The 19,599-nt window shown below is 42.8% G+C and overlaps 1 protein-coding gene across 1 annotated transcript in view; it reads right to left on the bottom strand.

The window, feature by feature from the left end:
- ACER3 (alkaline ceramidase 3) overlaps nucleotides 1-17,214 on the bottom strand; it is a 79,899-nt gene extending 62,685 nt beyond the window's left edge. Inside the window, exons 1-2 of the mRNA XM_033950129.1 lie at nucleotides 16,996-17,214; nucleotides 3,408-3,518 (exon numbers count right to left, since the gene is read on the bottom strand). Coding sequence (XP_033806020.1) covers nucleotides 3,408-3,518; nucleotides 16,996-17,098 — 214 coding nt within the window. The 5' untranslated portion in view covers nucleotides 17,099-17,214. The remainder of the gene's footprint in view (nucleotides 1-3,407; nucleotides 3,519-16,995) is intronic.
- Between the last annotated feature and the right edge of the window lie 2,385 nt (nucleotides 17,215-19,599).

Below are 19,599 nucleotides of genomic sequence, written 5' to 3'. Positions count from 1 at the left end.
GCGTTTTAGCGCACACACCGGATTAGCACGTGCTATAGCGCGTGCTAGCCGAAAATCTACCGCCTGCTCAAAAGGAGGCAGTAATGGCTAGCATGCGTGGCAATTTAGCGCACATTATTCTGTGCATTAAGGCCCTTACGCGCCTTCGTAAAAGGAGCCCTAAATTAAGCAAACATGAGTGCGATGAGATGGAAATCTAGTTAACTATAAACTTAGATAAAAGTTTTTAGTTGTCTTCTAAAACATAAATACTGTGTTTCACCAAAAATAAGACAGTGTCTTATATTCATTTGTGGCCCAAAAAAGGCACTAGGTCTTATTTTCAGGGTATGTGCATGATCATATCTCCCTTCCTTCACCCCAATTCTTCCTCTTACCTTTCTCTCCCCCACATGTGCAGCATCTTTTCTCCCCTCCCTCCTTCCCATCCCCCTGTGCAGCAGAACCCTTGAGCACCCCCCCACCACACAGCCAAACCCCTGCTGACCCTCCATCCCCTTCCCTTCCTGCCAACTGTGAGCGAGCCTTTTCAACCTAAGTAGCATCGGGCCGGCAGTACTCTAAACAGGCTGCTTGGCCTTGTCTGTCAGGGATTTCACTCTGCCACGTTACTGACGACGTCATCAGTAACGTGGCAAAGTGAAATCCCTGACAGACAAGGCCAAGCAGCCTGTTTAGAGTGCTGCCGGCCCAATGCTTGCTCGCGATCGAAGGGGAGGGAAGGATGGAGGGTCAGCAGGGGTTCGGCTGCACAAGGGAAGGGGGGCACAGAGGCTGGGTTGAAGAGTTGCCGGTGAATCCAGGGACTAGGGCTTATTTTTGGGGTAGGGCTTATATTAAGACCTACCCCAAAAATTATGCAAGGGCTCATTTTTGGGGAAGGTCTTATTTTCGGGAAAACACGGTAGAAATAAGAAGCATAAATAGCAAATGCCGAAAGTCCTTTATCATAGAGAGCTGCCTGAAAGGGAAGGGAGCAGTCATGATGTTTTTTAAATTTGCAACCCTTGGCAGACGGAAATATAAATAGAGTATGGGATTTTCTAAGGTTCCTCTGAGAAGTAATGGAAAAAAAATTAATTAAATACAGAGGAGCCTGACCGAATGCGACTTTGTAGTATATACAACCCAATTTAAAAATTACACGGGCTTCCAGAGGGAGTCAGCGTAATTCCCGGTAAAAGGTGTTATATGATCGAATTTCTTCAATCCATAAATAAGTCATAGAAACATAGAAGATGACGGCAGAAAAGGGCTACAGCCCATCAAGTCTGCCCACTCTGCTTACCCACCCCCTGTCTATGCCCTAATGACCCAATTTCCTTATCTTGTTGACAGTGTTTTGGATAATCCGAAATCTAGCAATGTTTTTCTTAACATTTGCAAGATAACTGATGTTACAATAATCCAATTGTCTCAGCAACAGAGACTGAACCAAGGATCTGAATGCAGGACATCAAAATAAGGGCAGATTGGATGGATCGTTCAGGTCTCTTATCTGCCGTCATTTACTATGTTACTATTTGAAGTAGAGGCACCTAAGGCAATCAAGTTCAACAACTGTTCTGCTCAAGAAGTAACATTAGAACACCAACTGCAAATAGTCAACAAAAGCCTCAAAGGAGCTCAGAAACTACTCCTACAGAAAAAAGTAACATATATAAAGTATTCTTGACGCGATCGCATCAGAGGGAATGTGCTACCATGTGGAGAGCGGCCTGCGAGGTTCGTTACAGCCGGCCGCGAACCTCAGCAGGCCGCTTTGAACAGGAGCGGTAGCGGTTGTTGCGGGAAGGGGGGGGGAGTCGGCGACGTGCAGGCCGCTGTGAACAGGAGCGGCGGCAGGACCATGAGCCCTCCTCTCGCCATCCGCCGCCAGCGCCGCTCCTGTCGGCCGATGCACCTAACTGGCACATACGCCTCAAGCCGCGGCCACGGACGGACACAGCACACATGAGGTCCCCACAGGAGATGAGGCGCCGCTGCTAACAGCCAAGGTAGGTGCTGGGAAGAAGGCTGGGGACTCACGCATGCGCACTTCTGCGACCACAGACCTACAGCGCACGGAACACGCAAATAGGAGTGCACATGCGCGAGTTAGCCTTTTATTATATAAGAAGATAAGACAACATTGGCCCATTTTGAGATCTTTGAGGGACATTGAAGAATTCCCTATGTTCGCATATACAAAAGGTAGAACTATTGGCTAAGTTTTGGAATCCCAAGCTGATCATGAGAGTCAGAGTACACATTTGAGATGCCATCATTGCCAGTGGTGCGATAAAACAATTGAGAGTCACCACTGGCAAGACCCTCAGACTAAACGGATCATTTATGCTCGGGAGAATACCAATTGTAAAGCAGACTGGGTGATATGTGATAATCTGCCCTTGCCCCCGAGTATATGTGGGGCGTACAAAATGCTTGATTCAGATAAGGCTCACGGAGCATAAGTCTAGGATTACCACGGGGAATCTTATGGCTCCCTTGGTCCAGCACTGACCCAGTTTAAACATACTACAGACCAAATCCAATTGAGGGTCATAGCAAATATAACAGGAATGAGGGAGGGTAGAAACAAAGAAGAAAGACTAAACTTTCTGGAACAGAAATTAAATTCTGTAGAACCATTTGGTTTAAATTTAGAATGGCTTACTCTTATACAAGGTCTAAGTCAGGGAGTCTTCAGTTAGCCCTTCCATATAATGGGGGAGATTAATAGATGAATAATCTAGTGTCCTTTGTGGCACGAAGAGACACAACTTAAATTTTTCCCCCGATAGTGGATGGATGTTTCCGTCGAACATGACGTCACCATCAGCTGCACCAGGAGATATAAATAGTAGGAATGAGTACGCCGCGGCCATTTTTGTTTACAATACTAGGTGGTCTGATAAGGCGGCGAAAGCTGGTTTAGGTAAGAAATAAGGGATGTGAAACATCATATTTGGTATGTTTTGTGGGCGTTTTTATATATGTCTACCTGAATTAAAGCCTATATTGTTTAACATCTAGGGATATAATTCTATTTTGTTTACACCAGTGCCAGTGTGGTTAGGAGAAAGCAAAGGGGGTGAAGAGGCTGTAAAATAAACCCACCAGGATGTTTGAGAAAAAAAACAACAACAAACAAACACCCAATTGGGCAGGAAAATCGAATCGAATCGAAAAACCAATTCAATAGGCTGAATCGAATCAAAATTTTTTTTCCTGAATTGGGCAGCACTACTTTAAATCCCTATGGGCTTTGGTGCATTTGCCGCGCCTGCCCGCACTAATTTGTTTGATAAGAGGCCCACAGCTTGGATGACTTAAGTGCAAAATTTGATTCTCCATGCAATTAGGTAAATGAAAGATTATTACAGCAAAAATCCTGAAGGGTCAGATCAGACAAATTTGAGACATACCTGAGAGACCTAGAAAGGCTGCTAAATAACGGGTTTCAAGGCCATCTCGAATCACCTGAATTGCACCACAGACTGGAGATAGAATCATAATCAGGTTACTGACTGTGTTCCCTGAAATAGAAAAAGAAAATAGATTTAGCATTTGGGTAGCAGGACAAGTAGATAAACAAAGCTGCATTCATTCACTACATAAGTAAGCCTTTAACAGTTCTGTTGAATTTAAAAAGTGAAAGAAGAAAACCTCAAGGCATTTTCTACTTTTGTACACACTTGTAACAGAAGCCAGATACAAACCAGCAGGCATCATTAAACTAAACATTATAAAAATATATATGCTGCCTAAACCTGGAGATAGTGTGGGATAAAACATGTTTAAATTTTTTTTAATGCCACTAGTTGATAAAAGCAAAGTTACTCACCTAAAGCGGATGTTCTCTAAGGACAGTAGACCAAGTATTCTCACATGTGGGTGATGTCATCCAACAGAGCCTAGTGTGGACGCAGCCTAGCATGCGTCACTTTAAGAAGGTTCTAGAAGCAGCCCACCACATGCGTGGATGCCTTCCTGCTCAACATGCAAGCACGGATCCATCATTCAAATGACACAACTGAAGAAGACAACTCCTTCAGGAGGGTATGTGAGAATGCTCGGCCTGCTGTCTTCAGAAAACATCCACTACACATGAGTGTTTCTCAAGAGGACAATCAGACCAGTTGTATTCTCACATGTGGGAAAACCTAGCTACCAGGCTCGTTGAAAATAAAGATGTTAGGAAAAACGGACTCAAAATGTTGAGGCCTTGAAGTCAATTATCCTGAAATGATATACAAACTGGTTGTGAAAAGTGCAACCTGGAATAGAACAAATCTGGGCCTAGAGAGTGGAGTTAGATTCTAGACACCAAACAAATTCTGCAAGATGATCTGACTGAACCAGCTGACACACTGTGTATCCTGCTCAAGGCTGTAGTGTGATGGGAGACTGATCACAAGTGGACTACTGATATAGCCATGGCTCTGACATTATGAGTCGTGACATGATACTCAAAGGTCAGCCTAGCCTGGATATAAACAGAGAAGATGCAATCTGTTAGTCTAATCTAATCTTTGTGCGTCGCACAAACCTAAACAGGCTCTAGGCGACTTGAAGAACAAAAAGGGTAGCTGGTGCATAGAGGGGAAGGTAGGAGAAGTTGGACGGGGGAAAAGGTGAAAAAGAGCTTAATTGTACTAAGCAAAAACAGGTGCCTATTGTGATCTTGTAGATTTTAACTGTCAAACAGTAGAGTTCTCAGTTTCTTCCAGAATAGGGCATGGTTGGAGAAAAAAAATTCAGAAATACTCGCAATTGGCTTCTGTGCTCTGCGAGATCATTCCAAATTTTGACTCCCAGGAAGGTGAACATGGATTGGAAAATTATTTTGTACTTCAGATTTTTTGTCAAGGGGAGATTCAATTAGTCAAATGGAAAGCGTTTGCCATGCGCTACCCTCATCTTGTTTGGATGAAACAAAAAAACTGGGTAGATAATCTATAGGCTTTGGTCTGCTCTAGATAGAAGACCAAGGTATGCAGTGCACTTTCACCAGGATGGGCATGAGGTTTGGGGAAAATTATTGGCAGAACGACTGACTGGTTAAGATGGAACTCCAACACCACCTTATAATAGAACTTACGGAACATGTAAACAACTACTCTGTGATGAAATTTTGAGTGAGGTAGATCAGCTACTAGGGCCTGCAGCCCAATAATTCTGCAAGCTAAAAGTGACTACAACCAAAACCAGGTCAAATATTTCAGATGACAGGAATCAAGTGGCTCAATAGGAGCTTTCATAAATAGGGTCATTTCATGTCAAGTGGTCTAGGGCTCCCCACCTCACCATCACAAATTTTAATGAACGTTTTGTATGCTGAATCTTACATGACCCAAACGAACTCTGGTAAAGTTTAAGATCCACCAGTAAAATACTTGTGGAGATATAGCTTTGTTTGATACCATGAACCTCAGTGAAGAAATCAAAACTACAGGACTGGAAACCTGAACTAAGAGACCCACCTGTGATTGGTATTGGACAGCACAGCTCTCTCTAGCTCTGATAAATTGTCGTTCAATACGTAACAAATCCCTACTTATTCAGGATTAGATTTTAAATCATAAATTGAACATCTGTTTTATGACTGAAATGAGGCTCATAGATTCAGACACTTTTCACTTAAATCAGGAAATACCATTGGTATATCGTTATTACATATGCAATCAAAATTCTTGTAGAGGCAGAGGACTTGCAGTTATTTATTCAGCTTCCATAGATATTACTCATTTTTCCGAGTTGTTCAAAATCTTCCTTAGAAACACTTTAATTCATGCTAGGCTCTAATCCTACATTTGAATGTCTCCTGATTTATCAGCCACCCTCAGTAACTTTACAATCTCAGATATTTACAAGAAATAGTTTCAGACCTATGCTTAAATGCTCCACATCCTATTATTATTGGAGGTTTCAATATCCAATTTGATAATTTAACGTTACCTACAAGGAATTTTTAAAACATTTATCAGTGATTTAGACTTATCAACACTTATCTCCGTCCATACTCACAGAGATGACCTTACAATTGTTCAAATCTTAACTTTTCAACAATTAGATGACTCAATTACTAATATTCAGAATCTTCAGTTGCCTTGGACTGACCATTTTATTAGTTTCTCCCTATCCTATAGCAGGACTGTTCCACCCATCATCCTAAATAAATTAGGATATAGAGATTAAAGACATTACTCCAACAATACTGTTAATACAATCCCAATTACACTTAAAACAATTTGATACTCTTCCACTTCAGGAACGAGTTACCATTTGGAATGAGAAAATCAATTCATCGTTGGACACAGTGACTCCAATATTACCTTGCAAAAGACAAGGTCAATAACAGGCAGAAACCCTCCTGGGGTTCAATGGTGTGTGGCTTCTACTATCCAAGACTTTTTCTCCACATTTGGATGCCATGTAAGTGATGGTTGATTGGGATCTTATTTAAATTAGATTTGTGTGTGGTTGTGTATTGACAGAAGAGGAAAACTGGATCTATATTTGTGGAAGTGATTTCAATTACCCCAATAATGACTGGGTAAATGTATCATAATGGCATGCTACGGAAGTAAAATTCCTTGATGAAATCAGGGAATTTAAGGAGCAACTAATTCAGGAACCAACAAGAGGGGAAACAATTCTAGACCTAGTCATTAGTGGAGTGCACAATTTGGTGCAGGAGGTAATGTTGCTGCAATGATCAAAACATTATCTGATCCGATATAATCTCTGGAATCAGTACACATAGAAAATATGATACATTTGTATTTAACTTTAAAAATGAGGACTATGATAAAATGAAAATGCTAAAAAAAAAAAAATCTTAAGAGACGCAGCAGCAAAGGTCAAAGATTTACATCAGGCACGGATGTTACTCAAAAAATACCATCCTGAATGCCTAGATCACATATATTAAAAAAAGGAGGAAAGAATGCCAAAACAACAGCTGGCATGGTTAACTGAGGTGCAGGAATCTATTACGAGAGCTATAATAAAATCCTTCAGAAAATGGAAGACGGATCCAATTGAAAATAATAGGAAACAGCATAAGGAAGGGCAAATCAAAAGCAAAGCGCTGATAAAGAAGGCAAAGAGACTTTGAAAAGATCGTTTGAGGCCAAAGCACATAGTAAAAGGTTTTTTTTTTGGTATATTAGAAGCAAAAAGTCAGTAAAAGAATCAGTTGGACAATTAGATCAGTGTTTCTCAACACACAATACACATACCCCTAGGGGTACGCGGCACAAGTCTCCCTCCCCCCTTCATCCAGTGGAATGCCCCCCTCCACCGAAGGGCCTTCATGTCTACATGCTCAGGAAGGTCCTGTCGGCTCCACCCACTTTGACATGTTTGCATCAGAGGGGCGGTACCAACAGGGACTCATGAGCAGATAAGACTCGAAGGCTCTGCGTCAGTTAAGCTAGTGCCAGTATATAGACTCCCTGACAGGCAGCGGGAGGACTCTTTGCTGGTGTTGCCCGGACTGTGGGACCACCCTAGCCCTTCACCTGCATGTCCGCAGTGCTCTCCAGTGCCAGCTCCTGCAGCCTCTGGCTCCCGGCCAGAGAGTCGGCAGTAGTGGGAGACGAGCAGCTCATCCTCCGGGCCTGAACCTACCTCCCGGGTCTTTTCAGCGGGGGTAGCTTTCCAGGGCTTGGGCCCAGCAGAGAGGATGCTCTCCAGCTATAACGCTCCGCTCTGTGTTATAGCGATCCCTGCAGCTGCCCATGGTCCTCAGCGGCACGTTCTCTCTGCCGCAATCCTGCCCCTGACGTCAGAGCAGGGGCAGGATCGCAGCGGAAAGAATGTGCCGCTGAGGACAACGGGCAGCTGCAGGGATCGCTAACACCAGCGAGCCTGCAAGCTGCCCTATTAGCTTATAGGAGGTAAGAGCGGGGGAAGCTGGGGGAGACCTTTCTGACCGACCCTCCCCTCTCAAGAAGGAGCAGCAGCGGATGGCCAGCAAGAGGCAGCGCTGCAGCTCCTGCTTTAGGAAGGCACCGGGGAAGGGTCGGCCATTGAATCGGGAGGCCGATTTTTTAAAAAATTGAATCGATTCACCCGACTCGAATCGGTGAATCAATTCGAATCATGAATCAGGCAGCACTACTCTCCACACATCCAGCAACCTCAAAACCTTGTCCTGTTTCTTTTCACTTGTGTGCTGCAATGTTGGTAACCTCACTTACTGATTAACATGGAACACCAAAACTAGCTTTAGGAGAAAGGAAGACATGATACACAAAGACACTCCTGCTTCACTTGAATCTGAGAAAAGGCTCTGTGATTGATAATGCCTGCAGCTTGGACACCCTCCTAGTCAAAGTGATTACAACAAAAAAACACCATCTTCATGGTCAGATCCATGATAGACATTCCAATAAAGGTTCATATGGAGCCTTAGTGAGGGCCCATAATACAATATTAAGATTTCACGTTGGAAATGGCAGGCTCACTGGAGGCCAAAACCTCGGTGCTCCCTTCAGGAACCTAGAAACATCTGGATGAGAAGCTAGAGACGCTCGATCCATTATGGCCTGGAAGCATGAAAAACTAGCTACTTGAACTTTAAGAGATCCAACTGCTAAGCCCTCCTAAATATGAGGGCACTTCAAAAAGTATCCACACTTTCATATTTGCATGGGCTCAACCAAAAACATAATTGTATTAAGAAGTTAATAGTACGCTGGGAAAAATATTATCACAAAATAGGATGATTATGTGGAAGAAAGTGATGCAATTTGCTTCTGAGTTATTTAATAAATAGTGTTTAAAAAAAAAATTGGAGAAACTTTTTGAAGATCCCTTGTAATAAATCTAACGCAGAGCAGAGGAAGACACACCTTCTCAACTCGCTTGCAGAAGTTAAGACTGAAGAGAGAGGGCAAAGCTGAGAAAAATGATTAAGGCCTTCTACAATCCAACTCGTGAGTTGGGGTACATAACCCATCTGTAAGGAATCATATGCTGTTTGCACAGGAAATTCATATTCAAACTTGTTTCAGTTTCAGCTGAAAATGCTCATGCTTTTTCAGCTGAAACCATAACTATGCTGCGCAATCCCACTCCCTCATTCCCCTTTACTTGATCAGAAAGCATTTCTTTCCTGGATCCACCCATTGGCCAGCCTCCCTCCTGGGCCTACCATGCTGCTGGCTAGTGGAGGCAGGAGTGACCCCCTCTCGTTCCTGCCCACGGAAGCTCCTAGTCAAAATGGTAGCCTTTTTTTTTTAAGATTAGAGTTAGCTTGGGTAACTGTAGATCACTCCTGCTCATGCCGGTTCTAATCTCAAAATGGCTGCCTCTGGAGGAGCCGGCCATTTTGATGTGGGAGCCCTCTGTGATCACTACTTCCCTCACTAGCCACCAGCAACATAGTAAGCATGGGAGGAGGACTGCTGCCATTACCAAGTAGGTCCTGGAGGGGGGGTTTTGATGGTTGGTGGGAGGATGGAGCAGGTGCTATTCGGAGGTCAGTGAGAACTAGTTTCGTTTTTGTTTCTGGCTGAAACTGAAAATCCTGGCCTGCTTCATATCATTCCTTCACAGAAGTAAGATTTAAATGACTCGACCTCTGTAAATCCTTATTAAATTTCCAAACTACCTCTGACTAATTATTTATGGACTTATCCTGCAGAAACTTGCTCAAACCATTTATAAACTTGCATTCATTATAGCCCCACATTTTCTGACCACAAGTTTTACAGCTTAAATGTACAGTGAAAAACACACTTTAACAAATTTGTTTTAATCTGCTATTGTAAATAGTTCTTCCTATTAACTTGTTACATACTACATATAATATACACCTCTATCCACTATAAGCTGTCCCTTCTCAAACGTGAAGAAGCCTAACCCATATACCCCTCATTCATAATTCCTTTTGTTCTTCCCTATACCTTTCCTAGTTCTAATCTATCTTTTTTGAGGCATGACAAATAGAACTGTACACATTACTCAAGATGTGGCCCTTCATGGAGTGACAGAGGCTGTATGGACCCAATATTCAAAGTGATTTAACCAGACAACTAAGGCCGCTGACTGGTTAAATGGTACATAACTAGCTATTTGCAATTATTCAGCAGGAGATAACTATTCTCCCTGCTGAATATTGATGGTTAGCATATAACAGTGTATCGCAAACTGTGTGCCACGGCACACCAGTGTGCCTCTTGAGATTTTAGGTGTGCCGCTACACACTGGTGAGAAACGTCGTCCACGCTGGCTGTCTGCCTACAGGACGTGCCTCTCGCAGCGAGAGGCTCATCCTGGAGGAAGTTAACCGGTATGGACGACTCTCCTCCTGGCCGGCGTCCCTCCTCTTCTCCTCCTGGATCCCTCCACCAAAAGTAGGTCATGGCCAGATGGGCCTCCACTCACTTCTGGCCAGGGCACTGGATTTAGTGTGCGAGACACTGGCGTATAACCAGAAGCTGGTTTTCTTGGGGGCAGGTCACGCTTAGGTCCCGATATTCAGCACTAATCAGGTAAGGCTAGCACATAAATAGGACCATATACATAGCTGTCCTACCTTCATGCACTAGCCGATGGCTGGTTAGTGTTATCAGCTTAACTGGTTAAACCAAATGAAACCAGATATTCAATGCCAGTCACCAGAAATGATTCAGCACTGAACATCTGAGTTCAGCACTATCAGCAGGCAGCATATTAAAGCACAACGCTGGCTAAAAACGAGGTTGTCTGTTTCCAGCTTTGTTTAATGTTCCTTTTAGGATATCCAATAGTCTATTTGATTTTTTTAAGCTGCCACTACACACTAAGCCAGGGGTTTCAGTCGATACATTCATGGTCACCCCAAGATAGTATTCCTGGATGGTAACTATTATTGTTACCCACAATTAGGATTATTTTGTTCTATGTACATTACTTTTGCATTACCTTACAGTGAATTTTCTTGTGTTGCTCCTGTTTCAGCTGCTGCGAATAATTTGATGTATGGCCTGCTCTAGCAATATGAACTCTCCTTGAACACTGAGGAACATGGCAAGGCAGGCAGTGAAGCACGGTGGGAAGAAGAAAAACAGAGGCTGAAGGGCAAGAAAATGAAAACAGAAGAGAGGCTAATCTATTGGAAGAGCAAGTACAAATCCTCCCCGTTTCTCACTTACTCTCCTGCATGATCGTTGAAACCTGCAGGATACACTGAAATCAACAACAAACAGAAAAATCCAACAAAACTGCAGTGAAATATCGAGTCGAAGAACAAAAACTGCAGTAATGGTTAACAATCATAAAAATAAGATCATAAAACAGTTTGTATCCAAAAGGACTGATAAGACCGGACCTGACAAGGTCCATATTTCAAAGAAACACTCCTTCCTCAGGGGTCCTAATGTGAGCAATTAATATAAGCAAATGTATGTACATTTTAATTGCTCACATTAGGACCCCTGAGGAAGGAGTGTTTCTTCGAAATACAGACCTTGTCGGGTCCGGTCTTATCAGTCCTTTTGGATACAAACTGTTTTATGATCTTATTTTTATGCTTGTTAATTAAAGACTTGGCGTCCTGTACACCATTACTGCAGTTTTTGGATATACTGAAACCTTCAGCTTAATGAATGGCAATGGCTAAGAAAGTAAATAGAATGTCAGGAATTATCAGAAAAGGAATGGAAAAAAAAAAAAAGATGCCCTTGTATCGCTCTATGGTATGGGCACACCTCGAATACTGTGTGCAATCCCAGTCGCTGTATCTCAGAAAAGATATAGCGGAATTAGAAAAGGTACAGAGAAGGGCAATGAAAATGATAAAAGGAATGGGTCGACTTCCCTATGAGGAAAGGCTAAAGTGGCCAGAGCTCTTCGGCTTGGAGAAGAGACGGCTCAGGGGTGATACGAAAGAGGTCTATAAAATACCAAGTGGCGTGGAAAAGGTAAATGTGAATCGCTTGTTCATTCTTTCCAAAAATACGACGACTAGGGGGCATGCAACAAAACTACGTAGTTATAGATTTAAAAAAAAACACAGAGAAAATATTTTTTCACACATGTAATTAAACTTTGGAAATTCGTTTCCAGAAAATGCAGTGAAATCAGTTAGCTTAGCGGGATTTAAAAAAGGTTTGGATAATTTCCTAAGAGAAGTTCATAGGCCATTATTGAGTTGGCTTGGGGAAATCCACTGCTTATTGCTACGATAAGCAGCATAAAATCTGTTTTACTACTTGGGACCTGGGTTGGCCACGGTTGGAAACTGGATACTGGGCTTGATAGACCTTCGGTTTGCCCCAGTATGGCAATTCTTATGATATGCTTAAGAACATAAGAAGCGCCATCTCCGGATCAGACCTTCGGTCCATCAAGTCCGGCGATCCGCACACGCGGAGGCCCTGCCAGGTATACACCTGGCTTATTTTATAGCCAACCATATCTTTATATGCCTCTCTCAAGGAGATATGCATCTAATTTGCTTTTGAAGCCTAGGACGGTCGATTCCGCAATAATCTCCCCTGGGAGAGTATTCCAGATGTCAACCACTCTCTGTGTGAAGCAGAACTTCCCGACATTAGTCCTGAACTTGCCCCCCCTTAGCTTCATTTCATGTCCTCTTGTCCGTGTCCAATTGGACAATGTCAATAATCTTCTCTGCTCAATTTTGTCGATTCCTTTCAGTATTTAGAAGGTCTCGATCATATCCCCACGCAGTCTCCTCTTCTCAAGGGAGAACAATCCCAGTGTTTTAAGTCGATCCTCATATTCCAGTTTCTCCATACCCTTCACTAGTTTAGTTGCTCGTCTCTGCACCCTCTCCAGCAGTTTTATATCCTTCTTTAGGTAGCGAGACCAATGTGGGACGCAGTATTCCAAGTGGGGTCTGACCATTGCCCTATAAAGCGGCAATACTTTCTCTAGTTTACTTCATTCCTAATCACAGTCATGTTACCATCCCTAACACTTACCAATTAACTCATCCAGGGACATTCCCCTGACTTTCTGGTAATATAGTTTTGATTTATTGCTACTGTATTTGATATATTGGGCAGTATATTAAACTTGTAACATTCCATCCTGTCTCTTCCGCCAAACCTGAAGCCAACAACAACAAAAAAAAACCCTGCATGTCTACAGTATAGGGCTGATATAATACGCCGTATTCTTCAGTGCAGTTTCCTAACATAATTTCCAAGTTTTATTTAAAATTTGATTAATTGCTTATTAATTGCCTATCCAAAATTCTAAGTGATACAAAATGATAAAAAGGAGGGGGTGGTATTAAAAAATTAAAACAAAGACATATACAAACAAAATACATAAGACTCGATATACAGTTAAACGAAAGGGAAGAGGGATGAACTACAATAAAATACAGGAAAGAGAACATTAAAGGGGGAAACAATAGGAGTGAAGGGGTGCAACTTCTTTACCGCTGGATACCTTTAAAAAAAAAAAAGAAGAAAGGGAAAAAAATTCAAAAAAAAAAATAAGTGTTCAAAGACATCTTTAAAAAGAAAACATTTAAATGCCCCTTTAAATTTATCTAGATTTCTCTCTTCTCCGATATATATTGGCAGGGAATTCTAGATCATGGGGGCAGTTACCGAGAATGTTGTCGCCCGACGAGTACTAATAATCTTTAATGAATGTACGAAGAATAAATGTTGGGTTATGGATCTTAAAGGTCTGGGTGGATCATGTGGAATGAGACGTTTGTCAATAAAGGCATGTTCTTTGGTTTTGGAATATTAACATGGCAATTTTATATGTTATTCTGTATGGGATCAGGAGCCAATGGGCTTTCTTTAATAGTGGAGTGACTTAAAAACGTTTTACTCCAAATGCAATAAGCTAATTGCATGCAAGTGACTGCAGCATCAAAAGATGTGCACAATCAGATCTGCACAAGCTGCCAAGGTAACACGCTATCGTTTCTGCAATAAAGTCCTTTTTTTTCCTACTTTACTATGAATGCATGATGAATCAATTCCCATTCAGTATTTACCTGGTAATAATGAAGACTGGCCTGAGCACTGACAGGAAAGTAGAAGGAAGGGGGCTTTCCTATTTCCCCTCCTTGAAGAAGAAAAATGGGTTAAGGGCACCCGTGGGTCAGTCACCCGGTACAGGGAGAGCCCCTGAAGCTAAGGCACCACCATATACTAGCACTGCTATAGGATATTTATGTGGTCCAAAGGTACCATCTTCTTCAGCTGTCACCTTGGGAAACAATAGCACTTGGAAGTTGGAATCTTAAGATTACTCAGGGCTCCAGCAGCAAGCTGAAGGAAAAATTATGTTCTTACCTGTTAATTTTCTTTCCTTTAGGAGCAGCAGATGAATCGAGACTAGTGGGATAGCTCACATCGACCAGCAGGTGGAGATAGAGAAACTGATTAACAGGTGGCATTCCTCCTGTACATCCAGTAACGCTCCTTTCCCAAGCATCCAGATATAGGAAAAATGAGCATCCAAAAAACTTCTTTCCAGTAACGAATCACAAATAGGAAAATACAGAATACAACTACCAACAATAACCCTATACAACTACAACAATTTTTAGTTGCGAGAGAACAGAAATGAGTTTGTTTCATCTAGCTGAGAATAAGAGGAGAAATAAATTAATATCCCATTTAGTAAGGAATGATTCAAGGTGGAGTACGAACCGAGAATTATTGTCCTTTAGTTTTCTTGAATTTATTTGATTAGAAATAGTAACATGTTCTCCCCATTGATGTGGGCTTAAAAGGAATTATGTATGTATGATTTGATTATGTATTGTTCTGTGTGATTTTTCCTTTTTTCCTTTGGAATTATTGGATATTGTAATGTATTCAAAATTATAATAAAAAAAAGAAGAAGATATTCAAATTAGTTTGGGGTCTATCAACATCGTTTGTAGATTTGTTATAGTTGTCCTTTATCTCTATTTTCCATTGTTTTGTACCCACACATCCAATGGGGGGGGGGGTTATATTTTGTTTTGGTATTATTCCTAATAGTAATGATGGATGGGGAGGGAATTTTATTGTTGCTTAGATACTGATTGATTATAAGTGCTTATTTGATTATTATTATTTGTATGTAAATTGTATTGCACTTTTTGTTGGCATTAAAAGCTAAATAAAGTATTAAAAAAAAAAGAGCAGGCTCTCTTTGTTTTCCCAGTTCCAAAATTTTTTATTGAAAGTTTCGTAAAACAACATAAAATAAACATATTAGAGAATTAATACAATCGAAGGTGTATAGATCAGGGGTGCCCAATACGTCGATCGCGATCAACCAGTAGCTCAGGAAGGCAACGTGAGTCGATCGCGGAGCCCATCCCGGGCTCCGTGATAGACTTGTGTTGCCGTCCTGATCTACGGGCCGATCAGCCTTCCTCTCCAGTGTTCTCCCTGGGGCCTTTTAGCTGGGCGGTCCGCCCAGCTGTCATCTGCTGCTGCTGAACATTAACCCCCCCAAAAAAAAAAAAACCGGCTTGGAGATTTCAGCCCGTAGCGAACTTATGCTCCGGGCTCTAACGTGTGTGTGCCGGCTTCTCTTCTCTTCCCTCCGAAACCGGAAGTTATGTCCGGGGGGGGGGGGAAGGGAAGCCGCACACACATGTTGAGAGCCCTGAAGCAAGCGTTCGCTACGGGCTAATGCGGGAGACAGGTTAGTGAAGCATTTGTTCTTCTTCCTGCCGGGTCCTGCCTACTTTCTGTTTCCGCGAAGGCAGGACCCGGCAGCATTTCCCCCAATAGGTTGATCACGATCTTGGGCTGATCAGCCTTCCTCTTCCCGACGGCAGAATTGACGTCGGGGAGAGGAATGCTGGTTGGCCGAAGCAGAGAGAGCTTGGGGCCTATTATTTGTGGCGTTTGGGTCCTGGTCCCCGATGGCAGTGGCAGTGGCTTGGGGGAGGGCAGGGAGAAAGAAAGAAAAAGGGCAGGCAGGGAGACAGAAGGAAAGAAGAGAAACAGAAAAAATAGAAAGGGAGGCAGAAAGAAAGAAAGGGCAGAGAAGAGGAAGGAAAAGTTGGGGGAAGGAATGAGGTCTGGAGGAGAGGAAGCATACAGGCTAAAAGAAGGGAAGAAAGATTGTATGCACAGTCAGAATAAGAAAGTGCAACCAGAGACTCAGGAAATCACCAGACAAGGTAGGAAAAATGATTTTATTTTAAATTTAGTGATCAAAATGTGTCTGAATTTATATCTGCTGTCTATATTTTACACTAAGGTCCCCTTTTACTAAACCGTAAGAGGTTTTTAGCGCAGGGAGCCTATGAGTGTCGAGAGCAGCGCTGGGCATTCAGCGCAGCTCCCTGCGCTAAAAACTGCTATTGTGGTTTAGTAAAAAGGGAGGGGGGTATATTTGTCTATTTTTGTATGGTTGTTACTGAGGTGATAGTGCATAGAGTCATCTGCTTTGACCTCTTTGAAAAACTCTGGCATAGGAATGATAATTAACATTTTCTATGCGTACAGTGTGCTTTGTGTTTTTTTTAAATTTTATTGTTGGTAGATCATTTTGACTTGGTCATTTAAAAAGTAGCTCGCAAGCCCAAAAAGTGTGGGCACCCCTGGTATAGATTGTATAATCGTGGGACACAACATAAATCTGACCTTCTCAACACAGAAAAACATTTTTCTCTCTCTCTCTCTCTCTAAATATTTTTCTTTTTAGGCTCTTTCTTATAGTGATTATGGTGCTCTTTTCCAATTACAGGGAAGCCTTGGAATCCGAACTGAATCCGTTCCAGAACCAAGACAATTTTTCCCATTGAAAATAATAGAAATTGGACTAATCCGTCCCTGGGTCCCAAGAACTCAAATTTTAAGGTAAAATCTTAACAAATTTTCTGTCACACCAAGACACCCCCCACCCCGCCCCCCTTTAGTCACACAGGACGCTGGCGTAAAACGCGGGTTAGCGTCTCCTTTCCCTCCCAGGCCAGGGAGCCTCCGCATTCCCCGTGCCAGGCCCCAGCAGTGCCGTCTCGCGCCCTAAGACGGTGGGGGAGGGAGAGGGGGGGGGGGAGGCGCCTCGACTCACAGAACTCGGCGACGTAGAAGGTGACGACGTAGTTCTCCTCGCACCAGTCCAGCGTGGAGGTGGGCGAACCCCAGTAGCCGGGCCTGTCGACCGCCGGAGCCATCGCGCTAGCGAGGAAGGGGAAAAAAAAAGAGACACGCGGGGGGTGGGGAGGGAAGCAGCGGCAATAACTCGCCCCACCCCCATCTCCTTTAATCCAACTGGCGCGGGGAGGAGAGCCCCGCCTCGGGTGGGCTGGCGCGGACCCGGTCGCCATGGCAACTGGCGGAGGCGTGGGAAGCCGCTGCCCTCCGCGCGCCCGGCATCCAGCGGCTCGACTTTGTCTCGCGGATGGGCGGGGTCGAGGCGCGCTGCTTCGGGGCTAGGTGTGGGCTGATGGCTAGTGGCGGGCATCAAGCGCCGAAAATTGTAAGTCATCATTGGGATTTTGGTTTTTTTAAAGTTCGAACTTAATACATGTTGTACTAGATTTTCAGTATCCTACATATGACAGGCTTTTCAGCCCCTATGTGTAGGCTACTGAGGCTTGCCCCCAAAGAGGTATGAGAAAAACATAAGTGCATAAAAATAGCCTTATTGGGTCAGATCGGTGGTCCAGTAGCCCATTCTCACGGCGGCCAATCCTGACCAAAACCCAAAGAGTAGCAAAGTTCCATACAGAATCTCAAAAAGAATAGCAAGATTCCGGAACTCCAATGAGAGCAACATTCCAGACCTGAGATTGTGATGTCATAATTCCTCATTCCACAGTGCCTCAGAGTCAACCTCATCAGTGATGTTACAATGGCTAAAAAAATAACAGGATTCTAGAATCCCAAAGGGTAGCAACATTCCATACAGAATCTCAAAAACAATAGCAAGATTCCAGAACCCCAATGAGAGCAACATTTCAGACCTGAGATTGTGATATCATAAGTCCTCATTCCACAGTGCCTCAGAGTCAACCTCATCAGTGATGTTACAATGGCTAAAAGAATAACAAGATTCTAGAATCCCAAAGAGTAGTAACATTCCATACAGAATCTCAAAAAGAATAGCAAAATTCCAGAACCCCAGAGAGTAACAAGATTCTAGAATCCCAAAGGGTAGCAACATTCCAGACCTGAGATTGTGATGTCATAGTGCCTCAGAGCCAACCTCATCAGTGATGTTACAAGATTCCGGAACCCCAGAGAGTAACAAGATTCTAGAACCCCAAAGAGTAGCAACATTCCATACAGAATCTCAAAGAGAATAGCAAGATTCCGGAACCCCAGAGAGTAACAAGATTCTAGAACCCCAAAGAGCAGCAACATTCCATACAGAATCTCAAAGAGAATAGCAAGATTCTGGAACCCCAGAGAGTAACCTTCATGTTCCAAGCAAACAGACAGCAATCCTGGCTGGGAAACCTCATAAATAAAGCCAGACAGACCTACAACACATTCCGAAAATCAATTAAAACCGCTCTATTTGACAAATTCCTTGCCTAATCAGATGACCTCTCTCAGGTATTCTTTCCCATTATAACCCCAATGTATTGTGTAACATCTTTCTTCTCTCATGTATTCTTTCCCCATGCTACTCCAATTTATTATGTAACATCCTACTTCTTGCATTTTGTAATTCGCTGATTGTCCAGCCTTCTTTCTATGTGAACCGCCTAGAAGTCAGTTTGACTATGGTGGTATAGAAAAATAAAGTTATTATTATTAACAAGATTCTAGAACCCCAAAGAGTAGCAACATTCCATACAGAATCTCAAAAAGAATAACAAGATTCCGGAATCCCAGAGAGTAACAAGATTCTAGAACCCTAAAGAGTAGCAACATTCCATACAGAATCTCAAAAAGAATAGCAAGATTCCAGAACCCCAGAGAGTAACAAGATTCTAGAATCCAAAAGGGTAGCAACATTCCATGCAACCGATCTGGGGCAAGCAGTGGCTTCCCCCTGTGTCTTTCTCAATAACAGACGATGGACTTTTTCTCCAGGAATTTGTCCAACCCTTTCTTAAAACCAGCTACGCTATCCAGTTTTACCACATCCTGGAAAACCTCAATATTTATTTTTTTGGGGAATTATTAACCACTTTTTATAAAGAGATTCAGTGCACAGCAGGTATAATTCAATATAAAAACTTACAGTTTTGTTAACAGCATAACAGTAGTAAGACCAAATAGAAACATAAATACAATGAATGAGGTAAATAAGCAAACTGAGACTTCATAATTGGACTACCACAAAACAGTTTCAAAAATATACTTATTAATAGTACTGAAATTCAGATGAGAGAAAATACATGCTGAAAGGGAGACAAAATACTTATGAAGCATCTAATAAGCAGAAATCAGAACATTCAAATAACATAGATATCACACTAATGGTTTTCTGTGTTATGCATGTCCAAGAAAGGAGAGAGAGGGCAATATAATTCAGACCTCCAGGAGGCAGTAGTGTAGTAAGAGGGGAGTAGGGGGGGGGGAGCCATCCAAGCCGGGTGCCATCTTGGCAAGGGCACAGGCAGGCTTCCTTCCCTCCGTACCTCTGCAACATTCGTGGCATGAGCAGCAACCCCCAAGCTGTTGTCACGCCAGCGTCGGCTCTTCCTCTGATGTCACTTCC

This window comes from Geotrypetes seraphini, chromosome 6 (genome assembly GCF_902459505.1).
Source record: "Geotrypetes seraphini chromosome 6, aGeoSer1.1, whole genome shotgun sequence".
In the NCBI taxonomy this organism is placed as follows: domain Eukaryota; kingdom Metazoa; phylum Chordata; class Amphibia; order Gymnophiona; family Dermophiidae; genus Geotrypetes; species Geotrypetes seraphini.
Note: the sequence above shows the minus strand (reverse complement) of the source record. Positions and strands in the feature narration are given on the sequence as shown.